The sequence below is a fragment of the Babylonia areolata genome, chromosome 1, assembly GCF_041734735.1.
Source record: "Babylonia areolata isolate BAREFJ2019XMU chromosome 1, ASM4173473v1, whole genome shotgun sequence".
In the NCBI taxonomy this organism is placed as follows: Eukaryota; Metazoa; Mollusca; class Gastropoda; order Neogastropoda; family Buccinidae; genus Babylonia; species Babylonia areolata.
The window spans coordinates 73,839,168-73,861,170 of NC_134876.1; the positions used below are offsets into that span (position 1 = coordinate 73,839,168).

Here is a 22,003-nt window from a genome sequence, read left to right on the forward strand (position 1 = left end):
GTCAGTGTACTTTTGACAGATATTAGATTGTTGATTTTGGCAATGGAATCTGATAAAATTTTGTATTCGTAGCAAAATTTATTTGACAAAGTCAGAATCATAACCACTTTAATATCTTAGTAAATTAAGACTAAGAGTACTAAAGTCTCATGATTATGACTAAAATTGTCACTAGAGTGACATACAGCACAAGCAGAATAGGTCCATGGACAGAACCTTGTGGAGTACCAAAAGAAAGGGCAGACATATCAGATTATTAGCCATTTACATACACATAATCCCACATGATAATGGTGTGAGTAGGTGTCGGTATGACAGGATATGATGTTGGTTGGTCATTAATATAACATCTATTCACCAAAGTGATTTCAGACAAGGAAATGATGTGAAGTGATGATGCAGGATATTGCATTCACTTGTGCAGACTCCAGAGTTACAGAGGCTCCCTGCGATGCCTTCAACATCAGTCAGTGTGCATGGTCAGAGCTGTCCTACAGAAGTGTGAGTTCTGGCTCTGTCCTCTGTTTTTGCATATTTATGCTTGTATGCGTGTGTGTGTATTTGTGTGTGTGTGTGCATGTCAAGACTGTTGCGGTGTTCATGTTCAGTTGATTTATTGCTGTGATTTTAATCATGAGTAATCCCTGGCAAAGTGCCTCCGCTTGGTGGTGTGTCACAACGGGTACAAACAGAAAGTTACTTGTTTCCTGCATTTGATCAGCTATGATAGTTAGGTGAATGTGTTCACTGTGTGCTTGTCCTCCCTTTGGCTTTAGAAAGCCCATGTTCAGAAAATATAAGCAGGAAGCTGTTTCACTCCAAGTGAACTAACTCCATGTATCGTCTATGCAACCTATCAGTAGGAAGTTCTGTCACTCTGGAGCAGTTTGTCTTGCCTCTCATTCACTTTTTTTTTCTTTTTTTCCCCAGTCCAGTCAGTTCTTTTCACAGTACTTTGTTACTTCAGCTTCTTGTTTAATCTTGCTGAAAAAAACTGTGAGACTGAGCTGACAGTGGGTGAGAATGATAGAGGATTACTGCAATAGACGCTGAAAGAAATTGTATTTATTCTTTTCTTATGTTTGGCAGAATTAGGGAGAATATTGCTTTTTTGATGAATTGTCTTATGTCAGATGTTCTTGTTTATTGTGCCATAAAGGCCAGCGTAAATCCTGGCAGTCATAGCTGTGTGTGTGTTCTCAGGACACCAGTTCATTGGAGTTGCGAGTGCCAGTAGGTCGCGAACAGGATGCACGTGTGGTGGTGTTTGCTACAATTGTGGTCACTGTGCTGGGAGCCTCCTGCCTGCTTTATGTCATCGCCTTTTGGGACCATTACAAGGTCAAGGTGAAATAATGATGGTGGGCATTGTCCATTTATTTAAGTGAAATAGTGATGATGGGTGTTGTATATTTATTTGATGTCAAAGTGAAAGTGAAATAGGGATGGTGGCGATCATTCATATAATCAATTTCAGGGGTCAGTGAATGTTCTCACTTTTGTTAGGGTATTGATTGTGACTCAAGTTGTAAATATGACAGTCACCAAGTGGCCTGTTTCTCTGTTTTTGATGGTTTCATTTTTGTTCTCTCTCTGCCGAGTCATCACAGGCTGCAACTTCACTGTACAGTTCAAAATTGTTTTTTTTTTTTTGTTTTTTTTGTTGTTGTTGTTGTTGTTGCTGCCCCATCATCTGCACCATTTCAGTGGCATTTCTCCCACGTTGCTCATTTAGATTCCCCCATACACGACCACACCCTGGTTCGTCTGTCACAGTTCCATCGTCGGCAGTCTGCAGGGAACCATCGATGTTAGGTTGCCAGGAGGCCACACACCGGAGGAGACCCTGCACTGCTGCATAGTCACTTCAGTGGTGTTAGGTGGTGTCTGTTCTGATTCAACGTACTTAGGACACCACCTACTAAGCCCCCTGCTAGCGACAATAATAGCTTAGTCGCGGAGCCAGACTGAGTGAGCGTCCCTCCCAGAGTGGAGACCGCCACCTGTCCCTCAAACAACAGCCCCCCACTGATGAATCTGCCAACACTGAAGACAACAGTGGAGGGGTATCGAAACTGAGGTCACCATGAGAGCACAGACATGAAAGGCCACAGACTTTGAGACTGTTTTGTTTATATTGATGATGATGAAGGAGGAGGAGGAGGATGACGATGTTGCTATGGAGGTCCATTTTGGTTTGGGACTACGTAACAAGGCTGTACTCTACACTTCCTGTCATAATGATATCCTGGCGCTAACCAGGCCCGAGAGATACAGACACTTGCAGTGTTGGTCAGGTAATTAGAGCAACACACCCAAAGACGCATCTTTGAAGTGGATGACACTTGACTGTGTGGTCCCAGTCTCCCCATTTAAGCCCACAGCACACTCAACTCTGGGTATGAGCCGGCCACGGGCCGAAAAACCCACCTCCACTGGGATTCGAACCCACGTCCTCCCAGCTGTCAGTCTGCAACGCTAACCACTTCGCCACAGCAGCTGGTCAAAATTGAAATTTTGATACTTTCTGATTCCATGTTGTGTGCACGAAAACATTATGTGTGATGAGTGTAAGATTATGTGTGTGTCATGTTTCTTTATCAGTTTATCATTCATCAATAAATTGTCATCACAAGCTGCAACTGTGCAGTTCAAATGCGAAATTGTAATGCTGATTCGATGTTGTGTGCATCAATATATTTTGTGTGAGTGCAAGATTATGTGTGTGCCATGTTTCTGATTCATCAATAAAGCAAGCAAAATGTTTGATTTGATTCAAAGAACATTTGTTTATCTTGACCTTGATATTTGTTAAACTGTGTAAAGCCTTGGTACAACCACACCTGGTGTATGGAAACACTGTATGATGGTGCCTGTATCTAAGCACCAATACATTGCAGTTGAGAAGATGCAATGAAGAGCTACAAAGTTTGTGAAAAAATGTACAAATTTTACCTTTCGATTGTCATATTTGAACTTTTTTCTCTTCATGGTTGAAGAGTTCATGGTGAACTCATTTGAGTCATTGTAAACTTTACCATGGTTATCTTAATGAGTTTTCAGACCAGCTCTTGTCTTCATCTAAGTTCCACAAGAAATGCTGTTGGAAAAAAATTTGGTCCAATATTCAAATTCTAACAGAAGAAAAATTGTTTCAAAAACAGTTACTAACATAAGTGTACTGTCACCTCATCTAAAACATGAACTGACAATTAATATAAAAATCGACTGGACAATTCCTCTAAATTCTGAAGTATTTTTAGAAGCTTTGGTAGGTATAAACCTTGGCAAATTGTGTAGTATCTTGACCAGATGATAACCAGCTTCACAGTTTTTGGCTGAACGCAACAAGTGTTCTCTGTCTGTTGAAGTCTGATGTTGAACCCTTCTCTGATAGTGAGATTGTACACTGGATCTCCATTTTTATGTCAGTTATTGAGACACATAATTTGGATTTGGGCAACCAGTGGTCTTATGTTGTTTCTGCAGACACCACCAGCACTCTACTTCTTGTTGACCTGCCGCCTGCAGTCCAAGCTGTCTTTAAAAGGGTAATTGTTAACAGTTATATATGGGTAAATCTGGAACTTTAATGTACTTTCAGTGTGCAACTTTGTTTCAATCTTCATGATCTTAAGTGAGGGTTTAGCACAAATATTTGCTTCTTCCATGGCAATGCCTGAGTAAACATGAAGACACATTCTTGAAAACAACTTTTTTGCTTCTGCTGAATGTTCATGATCCTGAAAATGAGCTAGTCACACAATCAGTCCTGAAAACATGGTGGTGCACCTCCTAGTTTTGGACTTTTCTGTTTGTAGTGCAGTATGTCAGTGATGCAGGAGTGCTTATTTATCACCGAGTCATAGTTAACCATTTTTGCACACACAGTGACATGTGTCTGATTCCTTGCTCTTTCAGCACTTGATGTATTAAATATATTGTTTTTTGGTTTCCATAATGGAGACCCATTCCATTTGTTCACTTTTTTATGTTGATAAATCTACATGGTATTTTCTTCAGACTGAACATGAGATATACAACTTAGTTGAACAACTTGTTCTTTATGGTTTGAGTTGCTTATGCAATGATATTCAGTTTGTCTTTATCAAACAGACACACATTTCCAACATCGCTGGCATGTTTTGTTATAACCAAAAACAATATTGTCTTTGACACTAGAAAAAGAAAGAAAGAAAAGTGAGTCTGAGTCATTTACATTCTTTCAACGTCCACATTACACTGACAAATCTACTGTACATGAATTGATTTGACATAAAAACAACAAAACATGAGCATGAATAGATGTCACTTTTTCTGAAGTATTCAATTTTCTTTCAGCAATTCTGTAATGTCAGGACAACTCCACTGCCCTTATCATTCTGTCCTTACAGGTTTTGTAGTTTGCAGGGGAAAAAAACTCTTAACTGAGTCTTAAGAATATCTGTCTGCAACCATGCCTCAGTGCCAGTCACCACGTCTGGTTTGATGCTTCACTGCAGGTTTTCTATTTCTGCTTGCCAATGACTGACATAATGTTAACACTACTGTTGAATTATGGTATTATGAAATATTATAATGCAAATAAATTGTGTTAAAAATGTCATTACATATATGATTAACCATTCATCCAGCTCACAATCATCACAATTGATATTTACATATTCTTTATTTGAAGGATAACAGATAAGTGATAATGTGTTGTTTTTTCATCCAGTCCCTGCCCTATTCTATTCTACATTGTAATAAACACAAACCATGAGCATACAATTTGAACCACCTTCCCCCACACACACCCTCTATACACACCCACTACTGTTACAGAACACAAGACACATTCAAAACAAGGTATGGAAAACCAAATGCCAGCAAATATGAAATGAACCTCATGGAAGTGGAAAAGAGAGACAGACGGACTGACTGAGTGTGAGACAGGGAGACAGACAGATAGAGAGCTAGACAGCCAGACAGTGAGAAAGAGATATTTCACAATAATGAATAATAAAAAAAAATCATGCATATTCATGTATTGTGTATGTGACAAGTACTCAGAACGAAAAGTGAATTGGTACATGGAATCATGATAATACAAAGTGCAAAATACAAATGGAGAATAATAACAGACTCAACAGCATTAGTATGTCAGGGTGTTTTCAAAATAGAGAATAAGATGAAATCAAGAGAGAAGTTACATTACACACACACACACACACACACACACACACACAGTTTCTTGCATGCAAAATTGAAGCTGATATAACAGGGGCATGACGTCAAAAGACAAATTGGTTTTGAAACATTAACTGTCTGCTAAAACTTTATGTAATGTAACATTTATTTCTGAATGGTCTTCCTTAAAAAAAACTTTTTTTTCTGAATGGCCTTTCTTAACGCAATGCAAGATTCATTTATTTCTAAGTGGCCTCCCTTAATGTAAATATATTTTTAAAAGGTCTTCCTGGATGTGATATATTGTTAAGATAGAGACATATGAATGATGATCTTAGAATTATGTCCCTTGTTGATGTTGTCTTTGTACCGGAATAAATACCTGTGGTGCCACCTTGCTTCTTCGCCAACGGTCCAACAGAATTGGACGTGTTATGCTGTGAGAAAGTAACGTTTGCACGGCAGATTGAATATTTTCTCCATCATGTCATTGTCAACATATATATATTTCTGAATGGCCTTCCTGAATGTGATATATATTCCTGAATGGCCTTCCTGAATGTGATATATATTCCTGAATGGCCTTCCTGAATGTGATATATATTTCTAAATGATCTTCCTGAATGTAATATATATTCCTGAATGGCCTTCCTTAATGTAATATATATTTCTGATTGGCCTTCCTGAATGTAATATATATTTCTGATTGGCCTTCCTAAATATAACATGTATTTCAGAATGGCCTTCCTGAATGAAATGTAACATTCATCAATTTCTGAACTGTCTTCCTTCATGTAACACTTAGTTCTGAACTGCCTTCCTAAATGTAACATATATTTCTGAATGACCTTCCTTATTGTCACATTTATCTATTTCTGAATAGTTTTCCTTTTACTGTTTTAGTAACAGTTCTGAACTGCCTTCTTTAATGTTATGTAACATTTATTTCTGAACAGCCTTCCTTAATGCAATGTAATAGTTCTTCTCCTCCTCCTCCTTTTCCTCATTCATCATAGTTCTGAACAGCCTTCTTTGATGTAGCATTTATTTCTGAATGGTTTTCCTAACCTTTTCACTGCTGCAGGTGTGTAAATGTACAGAATCTCTCAGCACCAGGCTTTTTTCAGTCAAGATTGCATTTTTCATCTACATTTTTCGAGAGCTTGTATCTTCATAACTACTTACATTTCCTTGCTGTTTTGTTTTTCTCTTGTGTGTGTGTGTGTGTGTGTGCATGTGTGCGTGAAATAAAGAGAAAAAAATTAACTTTGCTATACTCTGAATCAATTCTCTTTACTTGGAGAAAAAGTTCATGAAATCTCTTTACTAGGAGAAAAAGTTCCTGAAAATCAAGATTATTTTAGTACAATGTTGAAGAAATAATGGGATTTGTTGCTTCCTCAGCAAGTATACAATATAAAATTTGCTTCAGCATATTTTCAAACACACAAAACTTAATGAATAACAAATAACTGACAATTCAAAACCCAAAACATCAAAGAAATGAAATGAAATCAGGACATTTATTGTACTATTTTCGACCCATGGTAGTTCTAGGCTTTTCTTTTTCAGTTGTGGCTCATTTTCACACCTACAACTAGTAAAAGAATCAAAAGTTTGTATCTTTATAATCCAAATTCCTTGATAATTTTTTTGTGTACTGAAGACAAAGGACTGGAGATTATTTGCCTTTCATGTGATTTGTGTGTCATAAAAAATAAGTTTCTTTAAAATTTAGTTTTTTCAGAAACAATTTTTAAAATAAGATTTCCATTAATTTCATCAGCAGGCACAGCTTAAATGTGACTCAGTTCACACAAAAATGCAGGGAATTGAAAGAAAATTATCACTGTGGCCAACAAAATCATAGTAATCCAACAGAAGCAGCAACCATAACCAAGTTACGGTTCAAAATCACCCATAGTCACAGTAAAACAAAAAAGTGATAACTGCACAATTCACAACATGGACTGTCAAGGGTGTCACACACAAACACACACACACACCAAATGCAGTGACACTGTCTTCAAATATATAAAAAGTAATAAAAGATTACAAAAGAATAAATAAATAAATGAACAATACACTCATACAATGCACAACAAACACACACACACACACACTCAGATTTGCACACGCACTCACACACACAAATATATACTCCAAATACAATGACACTATTTAAATCAAATCAAATCATGTTGTTATTGCCCAGCCGACCACTAAGTCCATATCAGGGCTGGACACTATTTAAAGATAAATAATATAATTTCTGAAATGTAAAAAATAATAAACAACTGAACAACACACACAAACACAGTGCACAGCATGCACACACTCTGGCCCCTCACCTCCCTCCCCACATATCACACACACATATATATACATAAATAACAAAAGAATGAAAAGAAAAAAATATACCTAAATACACATTCTCCTTTCAAACCGAAGTATGGCCACCAGTATATCATTTCCCATGGAAACAAAATACACAAGATACTGGTATTGGTAGTTGTGGCATGTAGGGGCCAGTCCCTTGGCTATACAGACTCACTGTTAACATGCACTTTGAGAGTATCATGTTTGTGACAACAGAAGATGATCAATATATTCTGAATGATGATGCATGCCTTCTGATGTAATAACTAGCGAGAAACCAGTCTGCAATAACAGGCTGGATTTCTTATCAACCATTTAATGTCTTACATTGTTTGAAACAGAACAAATAAAATAATCCCAGTTATGACAATTTAACATCAGAACTTCAAAAAAACCACAAAAAACAAAAAGTAAAACTGGTCTTTTACATTTCAAAACGCTGAAGACCAGGAACTGGACTCCCTGCCGAAGTCTGCACTAGTGGGTCACGGTAAAGTATGTGTAGTGAAACAGTTTGTGTCATTCTTTGCACAATGTTGACACAGCACATTTAACAACAGTGAACATCAACAATTAAAATGAAGAATTTTGAAGGAGTTACAACACTGAGGGCAGGTTGCACTGAGTACAGTTTTACTAGTGTATTTTCTGCACATTACTCCAAACCACACGACAGGGTAAAAGCTGAAGGATTGTGTGGACAGGTGTGAGGTTTTGGTCCTGTGTGGGTCAGCTGATGTCACTTAAGATTTTTGCACTAGACAAAACCTTTTCCACAATCTGTACGCAGTGTGTGGATCCCTTGTGGTCTTTTAAGTGACCAATTCCAGAGAATGCAAACCCACAGATATCACAGGAATGAGGTGTAAGATTTCTCACCTGTGTGGATCATCTTGTGGTATTTTAATTGAGCAGTCTCATACACTGTCACCCAACAGACATAGGATCTATTGGCTATTAACTGGTCTGACAGATGTCTGTAAGGTACTTGTCAAATTAAAAACCACATCATAGTGTGGTCTTGTTTGGGTTTTTTGACCCCTGTGTGGGGAGTTTCATCTGTTGAATTTACCAGCCAAAAGCCTTTCTGCACATGTCACACGTAAACGGTATATGACCAGTATCAATCAACTTATGTTTCTTCAAGTTACCAGCCTGAGTAAAAAGCCGCACTGCACATGTGGAGTGGTGGCTAAGTGGTAATGCATCTGCCTAGGAAGCAAGAGAATCTGAGCGTACAAGATCGAACCCCACACTTACCAGAATTTTCTCCACCCCCACTTGAGTGGTGGTCTGGCTGCTAGTCATTCGGTTGAGATGTTATACCAAGGTCCTGTGTGTAGCATGATTTTAACGCACAAAAAGAATCCACAGCAACAAGAGAGTTGTCCCTGGCAATATTTCATACTAAAATCCAATCTAATATATGCGCATGTACGCATGACTTATCCCTAACTGATTGATACAGGAAACAAATTATGAACGCCTATAGGCAGATGTAAGTCAGCTCTACCATGGTAAACAGCATGTAGTGTAAATAATTCCATGTTTGTAAAGCATGCACAGCTTAGTCTCTGACAATTAAAACATGTCATACACAAATGGTTTTAAACCGATATGAATGAACTTATGTTTCTTCAAGAAAGCCTTACTCAAGTTACTGCACACATCACATACAAACGGTTTATGACCAGTATAAACCAACTTGTGTGCATTCAGTTCATCAGCCAGAGTGAAAGCCTTACTGCGCATGTCACATACAAATGACAAATGACTGATATGAATGAACTTATGTATCTTCAAGTTACCAGCTCGAAAAAAAGCCTTACAGCACGTCACACACAAATGGTTTATGACAGATATGAATCAACTTATGTTTCTTCAAGTCACCAGCCAGAGTAAAAGCCTTACTGCACACATCACACACATACGGTTCATGACCAGTGTGGACCAACTTGTGAACATTTAGTTGACCAACCAGAGTAAAAGTCTTAATATTGCACACATCACACACAAATGGTTTATGGCCAGTATGAATCAACTTGTGCATATTCAATTTACCAGCCTGATAAAAAGCCAGTATGAATCTTCTTGTGTGCATTCAAGTGACCTACCTGGGTAAAAGCCTTACTGCACACATCACACACAAATGGTTTATGACCAGTATGAATCAACTTGTGCACCTTCAATTTACCATGCCGATCAAAAGCCTTACTACATACATCACACACAAATGGTTTATAACCAGTATGAATCTTCTTGTGTGCATTTAAGAGACCAGCCTGGGTAAAAGCCTTACTGCACACATCACACACAAATGGTTTATGACCAGTATGAATCAATTTGTGTTTCTTCAAGGTATCTGCCTGCGTAAAAGCCTTACTGCACACATCACACACAAATGGTTTATGACCAGTATGAATCAACTTGTGCACCTTCAATTTAGCAGACCAAGCAAAAGCCTTACTGCATACGTCACAAACAAATGGTTTATAACCAGTATGAATCTTCTTGTGTGCATTCAAGAGACCAACCTGGGTAAAAGCCTTACTGCACACATCACACACAAATGGTTTATGACCAGTATGAATCAACTTGTGTTTCTTCAAGATACCTGCCTGAGTAAAACCCTTACTGCACACATCACAAACAAACGGTTTCTGACTGGTATGAGTAAACTTGTGAGCATTCAATTGACTAGCCCCAGAAAAAGCCTTACTGCAAATGTCACACACAAATAGTTTATGACTGCTATGAATCAACTTGTGCATCTTCAAACCAACAGCCCGAGTAAACGCCTTACTGCACATGTCACACACAAATGGCTTATGCACGGTATGAATCAACTTGTGGCACTTCAAGATACTAGCCCGAGAAAAAGCTTTACTGCACACATCACACACAAATGGCTTGTGACCTGTATGAATCAATTTGTGGCACTTCAAGATACTAGCCTGAGAAAAAGCCTTACTGCATACATCACACACAAATGGTTTATGACCTGTATGAATCAACCTGTGTCTCTTCAAGATAGTAGCATGAGCAAAAGCCTTACTGCACACATCACACACAAATGGTTTATGACTGGCATGAATCAATTTGTGCATCTTCAAAAGTCTAGCCTGAGTAAAAGCCTTTCTGCACACGTCACACACGAAAGGTTTATCACTGGTATGAGTCATCTTGTGTTTCTTAAAGTCACCAGAATGAGTAAAAGCCTTACTGCACATGTCACATACAAATGGTTTATGACCAGTATGAACCGACTTGTGAGCATTCAACTGACCAACCAGAGTAAAAGCCTTACTGCACACATCACACACAAATGGTTTATTACCAGAATGAAACAACTTGTGTCTCTTCAAGAGACAAGCGTTTTTGAAAGCCTTACTGCAGACATCACATACAAATGGTTTATGACTAGTATGAATCAATTTGTGTTCCTTCAAGTAAACTGCCTGAGCAAAAGCCTTACTGCAAATGTCACATACATATGGTTCATAACCTATATGAATCAACTTGTGTCTCTTCAAGGCATTAGCTAGATTAAAAGCTTTACCGCACACATCACACACAAATGGTTTAAGACCGGTATGAATCACCTTGTGTGTCTTCAAGTTACAAGCCCGAGAAAAAGCTTTACTGCACACGTCGCACACAAATGGTTTATGACCAGCATGAATCAGCATGTGTCTCTTCAAGTCACCAACCAGAGCAAAAGCTTTACTGCACCTGTCACACATGAATGGTCTGTGATCAGTATGAATCAACTTGTGCATCTTCAAATCACCATCCCTAGTAAAAGCCTTACTGCACATGTCACACACAAATGGCTTATGAACAGTATGAATCAACTTGTGTGCATTCAAGTTACCTGACTGTGTAAAAGCCTTGCTGCACACATCACAAACAAATGGCTTATGACCAGTATGAATCACCTTGTGTGTCTTCAAGTGACCAGCCTGAGTGAAAGCTTTATTGCAAACATCACACACAAATGGTTTAAGACCCATATGAATCAACTTGTGTCTCTTCAAGGCACCAGCCTTAGTGAAAGCCTTACTGCACACATCACACACATGCTGCTTGCTCTTTTTTTCCACAACTTCCTTGTCAGTGTTACTGACAGCTTTGTTCTTTTTTCCATGTGCAATTTTTCGGTCAGCAACCTTTCCCACATTCATGTTGCTATAGTTACCAGCATCACAACCACCAGGTGTGGAGGACACAGGTAACATAGCATGCAGTTTCTCACCATGATCATGTATCATATGTAATTCTAAACTGCTGAAAAACACAAAGGCAGCAGAACAACGCTGACATGCATGCCTTCTGTCAAGAGACAGCAGTAAGCCAGAAGCATATGCAGACTTGTGTAGAAGAGTTCTGATGGCTTCAGATGATGACTGCTGAGGTGTTGTTTTAGCAGCAACTAAAGAATGAACTTTTGCTTGCTTCTGAAATGAAAATAACAATAATGACAACTTAGCTAACAGAAAGACAAACATAACAAATACAAGGAATAAAACCGTCACAGCAAAAACGATGATTAAAGCTTTTAAGACTCACGTGTAATACCCACATAATCAAACACACCAATTATCGAATAGAAAAAAACTACACTGTAAAGCATAACATCTTCCAAAGCACCTTGATGTTTGACACCTCACCAAGTGTACCACATCATCAGAAAGGAAATGTATGGAATGGTCTTATTCAAAACTACCATCCTACCAGGTTGGTTTAAATACCACTTGCAGTTATCAAAAAATCCTAACAATAAAAGCTTACCATGGACACACGCACAGACACAGAGGCCATTTATACAATCAAGAACAAATGTTAACATACTACATATTGTAACAATAACATTGACTTATTTTGTTTAAACATGTGTGTCAATAACAATGGGAACTGAGTATCCACTTTAGGTGAGAGTTGAAAACAACCTATTTGGTGAATGTAAACAGTGTAATGCCTTAACATTCAGTGGAAAACACAGCTACCTATATGACTGGAGTCTTTTCTCGTCTTTCTTTCTTTCTTTTTTTTATCATGTTTTGAACAAGTGAAATGTGTTTAAAAAAATCATTTCCCATAGTACATCTATATTCATATTGACATCCCATTACATTGCAGAAATTTGCTGCTCATGGCAGATCTATGCACAATGTAACATTTACACTAAGCATACTGATTTACTATTTCAGCTGAACATGCACTGCTGATAATCAATGTGTCAATCTGTACTATAAAAGTGGTAAAATATTGTGGAAAAAAAAGTAACAGTAACTTAACTGTAGAAATGTTTATTACTTCTTCTCAATTACTTGAGCCTGTCCCAGAAGCACATTGTCATAACTGGAATAAGTTGAAAGAACTGATTTTCCTCCCGCCAATCTGTTGTCGACAGACAATGTCCAAACAAAATGAATGTATTAAAGTTGACTTTAACACACACACACACACACACACACACACACACACACACGCACACACACACACACACACACCAAAACAGTGTTATTAGTATTATACAGACTCACTTTGTTTATAATCATTTGAGCAAAAATGATCACAGAATAACATTTTCTTAGTAAAACCTTCACAGGCAATATTTTAATGGCAAGTTCTTAGATCATCAGAAAATGTCAGAAAAACTAGTGTTTGTGTCAGCTTTCTAAATTACACAACAATTGAGTGCACTCAGTTTCTCTTCATAAGGAAAAGACACATAAAAATAAGCACATATCTGAAATGGCACAACTACAGCTCTGCAAAAAATATGTAATGTAAGTACAGGGTGAAACGCTTATTGCAGCATCTCTTGTTGAAGAAAATCTAAAGTGCAATACCCATACTAAAACTTTTACCCACCTGTTTATCTCCTACCAGTCTGTTGATGTCTCCATCGCTGCTGGGGGTGGACTGAGGTCTGACTTCATCACATGTCACTGTCATCATTGTGTCTGTCACTGCTTCAGTCTGCCCATCACTGCTGGTATTTGTTGTGACATCGCTGTTGATGTTTGTTAAGACTGGTTCAGCCTTGATGACATCACTGCTAAACTTTACCAAATCAGATTCAGTCTTGAAGACATCATGGTTTATGTCTGTGCTGATAGATTCAGTCTTGAAATCAAATTTAGCTTCTGATCTCTCATACTTCAAATGAGACAATGCATTCCATGGAGTCACTGGTGAAGAAGATAAATTAATACATGTACAGGATTCAAATTTGATGTCCACTTTCCCTTGCCTTTTGACTACAGACTGTGACTGGTGAAACATATCACTGTTTGTGTTATCAGCTTCTGATCTCTCATTCTTAAAATGAGACACTGCATTCCATGGAGTCACTGGTGAAGATGATAAATTAATACATGTACAGGATTCATATTTCATGTCCACTTTCCCTTGCCTTTTGACTACAGACTGTGACTGGTGAAACATATCACTGTTATCAGCTTTGATACCTGAACCACTGTTTGTCTGTCTGTCTGGTTCAAACTGCATGATAGCAGCTGATGGATTCCAAGCGTCTGTCATGCAGGGTGTGGTGGTCGTGCTCACTTTATTCTCAGCTCTGTCACATGTGGGACCTGCAACAGACAAAGCATGCAAACCATAAACTGTGAATTCTGCCCTTGTGAAATAAAAACATGGGAAATCTGGAGTGTTCTTGAAGGACAAAGTCCATGAGTTGTTCTGTTGTTCCCTCTTTCTGCACCAGTTTACCATGTCTATTCTTCTTTTTCTATTCAATTTCAGTCTCAAGGTGTCAAAAAATGTGGACTAACCCATATGATTATGCTACACCACCATCTGCTTTAAATGGAAAACAAGAGGCAAAGTGTTCATAACTTCATGGTGTGATTTCTGCTCAATAACTAACACACACACACACACACACGCATACACACACACATGCATGCACACACACACAGAGAAGAAAACATGGAGCTCACTATCAGAAATGAGTACTTGTGGAACCAAAAGCTCCTTGCTGGAAACAAAAATTCTTAAGCAGCCGACATCAATTGGCATTTCATCATTTTACCAATTAAAATACATTTGTCAACGTTTACAACTTTCTCTGTCTACATAATGACTCTGATTTAGACAGATCCTAAAATAAAATAAAAACCACCAAAAACATTTTCCTGCATAATGTACACAGTAACAACTCTGGAAAAGTCCACTTTTTTTGTTGTTGTTGACAAAATATGTTTGTCAGATTGGAAATTTCAGTCATGGTGTCTTCTTCTCCATGACTGAAGTCAGGTATGTACACTTTTTAAGTCACTGACTGAAATATCCAATGATAATAGCTTAATTTTTCAAATATATGATTTTTATGCTCTTTCTAAAAGTGCATATGGGTTTGTTTCTTTTAATATAATGTGTGGAAAGTACTGATTTTTTCCTCATTTCAATCCAAAATTTGGTGTCAACAGACTATTTCCAGATAAGGTAAATTTGTTTTAGTTTACCTGTGTTATTAAAAAGACTCACGAGGTGTGTAAACACGAGTAAGCCAAACAAGGAGCAGATGCCTGACCCATGATATACACATAAAAACATTATTCATAAACTCCAGAAAGTCCAAAACTCAGCTGCCAGTCTTGTATTGAAACAACCTAAGAGTGACCATATTCAGCCTCTTCTGAAATAACTCCACTAGTTGCCGATACAGTCCAGCATTGAATATCAACTCTCCACACATTGCTTTCACGCTTTCTCTGGTTCTTCACCTATCTTTCTGATCTCACTGTTGACATTCCAACAAGACAACTACGTATATCATTCGACAGTCATATTTTTCAAATTCACTCTGTTATGATCTTCTGTCACAGATCCTTCATATTCACCACCCCTGTCCAATGGAACTCCTTGCCATATGAATTAGGACACTCCCAGTCCATTTCCCTTTTCAAAACCAACCAAAGGACTCATCTGTGAAAAATTGCCTTTAATTGATATCCCATTGCCATTGACAGTGCGGGTGTGTGCTTGTTTCTGTTATCTGTATGTGCATGCGAATGTGTCGTTGAGGTGTCAAGTGCAGGGCAGGGAGGGAGAATGGGACTGATTTTGGGTGTTGTAGCTGGGTTGTGTATTGTTTGGTCATGGTGGTGTACTTGACTGGCTTTGGGTGTTTGGACTGGTTTTGGGGTGTTGTGGTATGGTTTTGGGTACTGTGATGTTGGTGTAAGGTATTGTGATGTGAGACTGCACTATTTGGATGTTATGATATTTTGGTATCCATGTATTTGGGATGTTTTCATTTTGTGTGATGTGTTTGTGTGTGTGTGTCCATGTACATATTACTGTTGATGTTTGGTCTGACGATTGTGCAAGGGTATACATAAATTATGGAAGTTCTCATCATGGTGCTTGAACACGTTTTGCACAATGATTTTTATATTGTGTAGTGCGCTTTGGCATGTTCTGTGTGGAGGGCTGATGCATGGATTAAGTTATTATTAGTTGTATTTTCAGTATCATTATTACCATTATAATTACTTGTGTGTGTGAAGGCATACATGTATATTTGTAGGCATAAGAAAGAGAGAGAGAGAGTTTGGTCTCTTCCATGGACCAACCTGCATGTTTTGATGGATTTTTTTTTTTTGTTGTTGTTGTTTTTTTTACTGTTGTAATGTAAAGTGCTTAGAGTAGAATCATATGATAAGGTGACATATAAATCATTATTATTAACCCCTAGGCTGCCTATATGATGAGATAACTCGTCATGGCAAACATGTACACTTCGCTGCCACAATGACAAGATAACTCATCATCGAAATATTCTGACTTTTCCCTGCTTTGCGTTCAGTTCATTGACAAAAATGGTGGTAGCTTTAGCTTGGGGAATCTTTCTGGATTCTATTCATAGCTAGAAACCCCATCTAAGTCATGAGGCAGTCCTTTATTTGAATGTTTTGGTTGGGTTACTGTCCCAGTGTTTGCCTGGCTCCTCTCCTCGCTCGCTCAACAAAATGTCGGACTGATGCCGTGCTCAAGACATGCGATCGTAGCAAACAAAATCAACCAAGATTGCTTTCTTTAGCTGATGCTCAGAGAGAATTGAAGCGTAAACTCGAAGAAGACAGTGATGAACATTTATAGGGCTATTTGATAGAAAATAAAGGGAGCAATCAAGAGAGTGGCCAAGATACGACTATCAGTGAGTGATGCTGGCTGTGCAAACCTTAGCAGACGACAGAAAGTGACTGAATTATTAGCAGGACAGTGTGAGCGATTTTCTTGGCACTCAGCCAATGCAGTCTGATGAGAACAGCCAACACAGTCTGATGAGAACTGAATAAACTGACCGTGTGAGAGGGGTGAAGAGGAGGGTGGGGTGGGGTGGAGACTGAGGGGGCGTGGCCTCTCATCCACATTATCACTTGGAGAAGTCACAATGCATTGTATATCTATCTCTTTTTAATTTGTTTTTATTGTGGTTGTTCTAGTATGATTTCATGTATACAGATATCCATTTGTCCAGAAAATATGATATTTTAGTGCAAATTACCTGACTGATGTTTGTAATGAACAAGTTGAAAATGTGACAAAAAACAAAACACTGATTTCAAAACAATAGCATGTCACTAAAAATATATAAAATGGGAAAACATCATGTGTTTTGTGTTCTTTATTCATTCACCTTTCAGAAAATATATACTTTTATGGGTCTTTCTCCAATAACAAAGAGCACAGATTTTTTTGAAAATTTATATCCGTTTTTTGTGAAAAAACCCTGGCAAATAGATTTCACCTAAATCTTATTTTCCTGGCAGCAAAAGGGTTACTCAATACACTGCTTGAGAGCCTACCCTTGGTTTGCATAAAACATAAACATAAAAGAAAAGAACAGAAATAAAATATTAAAATGGAATAAAATTCTAAGTGGGTGAAAATATGTATTTATACAAACACACATATATGTGTTTAAGAGAGAGTATGTGTGTATCTGTGTGTGTAAGAGAGTGCTCATGTTTTGTGTTCATGCCCTGAAGTGACAAATGGTGTTAAGTGCACAAATGGATTTTTAGAACTGCAAGATATGTTGTCTAAGTCTATGGAAGAATTGATGAATGATCAACTGACCTGAACACTGATCCTGTGTCATCCACAGAGGTCCTGCTTCTTCAGCCACATCAATCTCTACCTTGACCTCTGCCATCATTAGCTGATCATGGAATGCCCTTCCGGCCACACTCACAATGTCTGAAAGCATGCATGTATCAAACATTTGTACTTTAGAATTTCGTTCCTTTAAATGTGTGTGTGTGTGTGCGCACGTGCATGCGCGCATGTGTGAGCATATGCATGAGTTCTGCACCTGTGCAGGAAAGAATTCTGTTTAATGTTCTGTTATTTGTACTGGTGACTGCAGACATCAAATTTGAGCCAGTTGCTGTCAGCCTGACACTGCAACTCACTTGAGTCAGACACAGCCAGCTGCTCTCAGCTAGAAACAATATGGCACCTTCTAGACATAAGAAACTAATATTGGAATTCATGCTGCAAGTATCATTGACGAGTTCTGTCCCTTGAACCAGCCAGCCTGATTTTTGCAAAGCTCCTCTCTGTCTACTCAGTGATGTTGTCTGCCAACTTCCTTCGCTTCCTGCCTTGTCTCCTTTTTCCCTGCACTGTTCCCTGAAGAATGGTCTTGGAGAGCCCATCGGATCCTTCTTCCTTTTTTTCTGTGGTCAATAGGTCTTCATACCAACGATTGTGCTGTCTGATGGTTTTCCTGACTTCTACATTTGTTATGTGATCTTTGTAGGAGATGCCAAGGAGTCTCCACTGCTTGCATCATTCTCTGAATCTCCACTGTTAGAGTCCAAGACTCACATCCATACAATGAAATAGAACCAGTGCATGCGGGAGCTTCAGCTTTGTTCTGAAACTGATGTCCTAGTCTCTCCATATGGGCTTCAGTCCTGCCAGTGCTTCTGCAGTCTGTGCAGCTCTTTCCAGTATTTCAGTCTTGGACCCTTCTTCACTGATGATGGTACCAAGGTACTTAAACTTGCTTCACCATTTCCAGTTGCTGTCTGCTGACACTGATCTTGGTCTTGGTTGGCTTTTTGCTGTTTGTAATGAGTTTCGTCTTCTCAGCACTGATCTCCATTCTGTACTTGGCTGATGATTCCTCACCAGATTTGCTATCAATATCAGAGATTTGTGAAGGTACGTCCTCTGATGTTGATAGTGCTAGTGTCCTTCCAGGGCATCAGTCATTATACATTCCAAGAAAATGTTGAAGAGTGCAAAAGACAGAAGAGAACCATGACAGACCCCAACTGTTGTGGGGAACCAGTCGCTTACTGTTCCTTGAACAAGAACTGCACTGTTGGCTTTAGTTTTGTGTACAGCTGTTTGATGGTGGTGATCAGCTTTTGGCCCACGTTACATTTCTTCATGGTTGCCCACAGTGCACCATGCCACACTCAATGTCTTCTTAAAGATGATGAAGACATGGTAAATGCTATGTTGGCGTTGACTGTATTTCTCTTGAAGGTTGAATATCTGTTCAGTGGTGCTTCTCCCACTGCTGAACCCAGCTTGTTTCTCTGCAAGGACTTCTGCCTATTGTCTGAGTCTGCTCAGGATTACTTTGAGCATTACTTTGCTTGCATGGCTGATCAGACTGATAGTTATGTAATTCTGGCATAGTTTTAAGTTGCCTTTATTGGGTAGAATGATACTTATTAATTAGTGACTTTGTCCAATGTTGTTGGCCATTCTCCAGTCTGCCTCTCCTCCTTGCTTTATTAGTTCAGCTGGTATATTGCCAGTACCTTCTGCTTTTCTGTTCTTCAGTGATCTTATGGCTTCCTCCACTTCTTCGGGCAGTATTGGACAGTCATCATTGTTGATTCTTGGCTTGGGCTTGAGCGTACACTGGGGTCTCCATCTGTCTGGTAACTAGCTGTGTGTCTTTTTCTTCTGTGAAGCATTTTCCTTCTTTGTTTTGTATTGTACTGACTCTGGACTACCTTTGCTTTGTCGTATCTTTTACAACTTCAGATGCCTTTCTATGTTGTACTTATTCAGACAGTCTTTTGTTTCAATACACTTATCTTCAGTTCAATCCTCTTTGGCTTTCTTCATGCCTTGTCTGATCTTTTTGTTGACCTCTATGTATTCTGCTGTTTTTGTTACATTCCTGGCGTTCTTTGTCCAAGATCTCCTCTGTGACCCCAAGACTGGGTTTTCCAGTGATGCTTTCCTAGCAATTCACTGGCTGCTTCAACCATTACTGTGTTGAAGGTGGTGGTCATCAGTGGCACAAATTCTGCCTATTGTTGCTTTGAAGGACTCACTGATGGAAGGATCCTTCAGTCTGTCAAGAATGAATTTCAGTCTGGTGGTCTGTTTTGTTTGTTTTGGGTTTTTTTCTTCTTAAACTTGACTCTCAAGTTCATGATAACAAGATCATGGTCACTTCCAATGTCTGCACCAGGGAACATCCTAGTAAACAACCGCTAAAGCCAATACAGTTGTCGGAATAATACGCCGAACTTTTGACCTCCTCGATGATAACCTCTTCATGAACCTGTACAAAAGCCTTGTTCGCCCAATTCTGGAATACGGTCACTCCGTATATCAACCATATCACAAGACCCTCTGCAGTGACATAGAGGATGTCCAGCGTCGCGCCACCAAGCTGCTGCCAACTGTCCGAGACCTGCCCTACCCTGAACGTCTGCGTCACCTCCGCCTACCAAGCCTAGAGCACTGTCGCAACAGAGGAGACATGACTGACACTTATAAGTACATGCACGGGCTCTATGACGTGGATAGGCCAAGGTTAGAACCAGCCACCAGCCACAACACCCGGGGACACAGCCTCAGGATAAAGAAAAAACACTGCAGGTTGAATGTCCGCAGCAGGTCCTTTTCACAAAGAGTCGTGAACTCATGGAATAACCTGCCGGACAGTGTTGTGACCGCCCCTACCCTAAACTGCTTCAAATCCTGGCTGGACGCGCACTGGCAACAGTTGCCTAGTGTGTACAAACCAACTTGCCTGAAGTAACTCAGCTACAGTGCTGCTTGCCACGCATGCCACAAACCAGTGCTGTAGCCACCAAGGAGAGGCGAACTAGCCTGAAGAAGGCTTCAACGCCCAAAAGTTCAAGGTTCAAGGTTCAAGGTAGTATTTGGTCTGTTGATGCCCAACTGACCCGTCCCTCTCCACATCGGATTTTTTGTTGTACTGGGTTACATGGTTGCCAGTAGCGGAGGAAAACGTCTGACCTTACTGAATGACTAAGAGACATTATACAATAATAATAATAATACATAAAATGTAATAAAATAAAATCTTTGGAAAAGCCGTAAACTAGTAACTAATTCAATAAACTGACTGTTAACTCCCTGCTAATACAAACCTGGCACTTGGCAAATATTGTAATGTGTCTGATATATAACCTACACTTGGCAAAGATTGTAATGTGTCTGATATATAACCTACCTCAATACATCTGTGGGGCACTTAGTAACTTCGTTCCTGTGTGTTTGCTATGGAGATCCGGAAGTTTACGCAAAGGAAACGCAAAGGCAAGGGACGCAACTATAATATTCCCAACCCTCACATTTGAATGGTCTTCGATCTTCTATCTCTTCTTTCAAATCACGCTGTCTTGTTTAGACCTAAAGGTGGCCTAGGTGTGCACAGCGCTAAAAATAATATATGATAAAACTGGGAACTTCTCACGATTGCAAGACGATATAAACATCCAACAGAATATTAGTCAACTCAAATAAGTGGAACCTGTATTTTAACGTATCTTAAATACAAAGTTCTCCATTCAGGAAAAAAAAAATAACCCAAAGCATAAATACGTCATGAAAATTGATGACACCACATCCAATGTCATTTCAGAGTGTGTTGAGGAAGAAGACCTGGGTGTCACATTTGATCAGGATTTTCCTTTTGATGCCCATGTTAACTGAGGCAGCTGTTAATAAAACGATCAAACTATTGGGTATTCTGAGAACTTTAATGGATAAATATATTTTTACCAATCTTTATAAGACAATTGTACGACCGATACTAGAATACGGCAATGTAATATGCTATCCCAGACTAAAAAGATAATCAGTAGCAAATAAGCAGGTTTCCTAGAGGAGGGCAACGAGAATGGTACCGGAACTCAACGATTCATAGATAACCACATGTGACAGTCGGTTGACACAGTTAAATCTACATTCATTGAAATACAGGCGCTTTAGAGGAGATATGCTTCAGGTATTCAAGATCACTAACAAAACTGATGACAGTATTGACCCCAACACTTTTTTTCTCAGCTAACACTCAAGTCTGATATAACCAGAAACTCAAATACTAACATTCATACCCAGTTTTGCAGGACTCAGTAATATATCCGTTAAAGGTTGGAATGCACTGTTAAATGTAACGAAAGCAGCT

The 22,003-nt window shown here is 38.9% G+C and overlaps 2 protein-coding genes across 3 annotated transcripts in view; one reads left to right on the forward strand and one right to left on the reverse strand.

Moving 5' to 3' along the window:
• The window catches only part of LOC143287492 (GPI alpha-1,4-mannosyltransferase I, stabilizing subunit-like), a 183,193-nt gene that overhangs the window by 4,119 nt on the left and 157,071 nt on the right, over nucleotides 1-22,003 (forward strand). The window contains exons 4-5 of one of the 2 annotated variants that reach the window (XR_013055971.1): nucleotides 425-501; nucleotides 1,204-2,080. Coding sequence is in view for 1 of the 2 variants with exons in the window: in XM_076595515.1 (XP_076451630.1) it covers nucleotides 425-501; nucleotides 1,204-1,356 (230 nt within the window). In the remaining variant the exon portion in view is untranslated. Of the gene's footprint in view, nucleotides 1-424; nucleotides 502-1,203; nucleotides 9,368-22,003 lie in introns of those variants that run through there. The other variant, XM_076595515.1, reaches the window with a different exon arrangement.
• Nucleotides 9,606-21,107, reverse strand: LOC143288479 (uncharacterized). Its single transcript, XM_076597059.1, has 4 exons — nucleotides 21,047-21,107; nucleotides 17,665-17,784; nucleotides 13,426-14,150; nucleotides 9,606-12,005 (listed from the first exon to the last, which is right to left on the reverse strand). The coding sequence occupies exons 2-4, from the start codon at nucleotides 17,741-17,743 to the stop codon at nucleotides 9,606-9,608; spliced, it is 3,204 nt and encodes a 1,067-aa protein (XP_076453174.1). The 5' UTR covers nucleotides 17,744-17,784; nucleotides 21,047-21,107.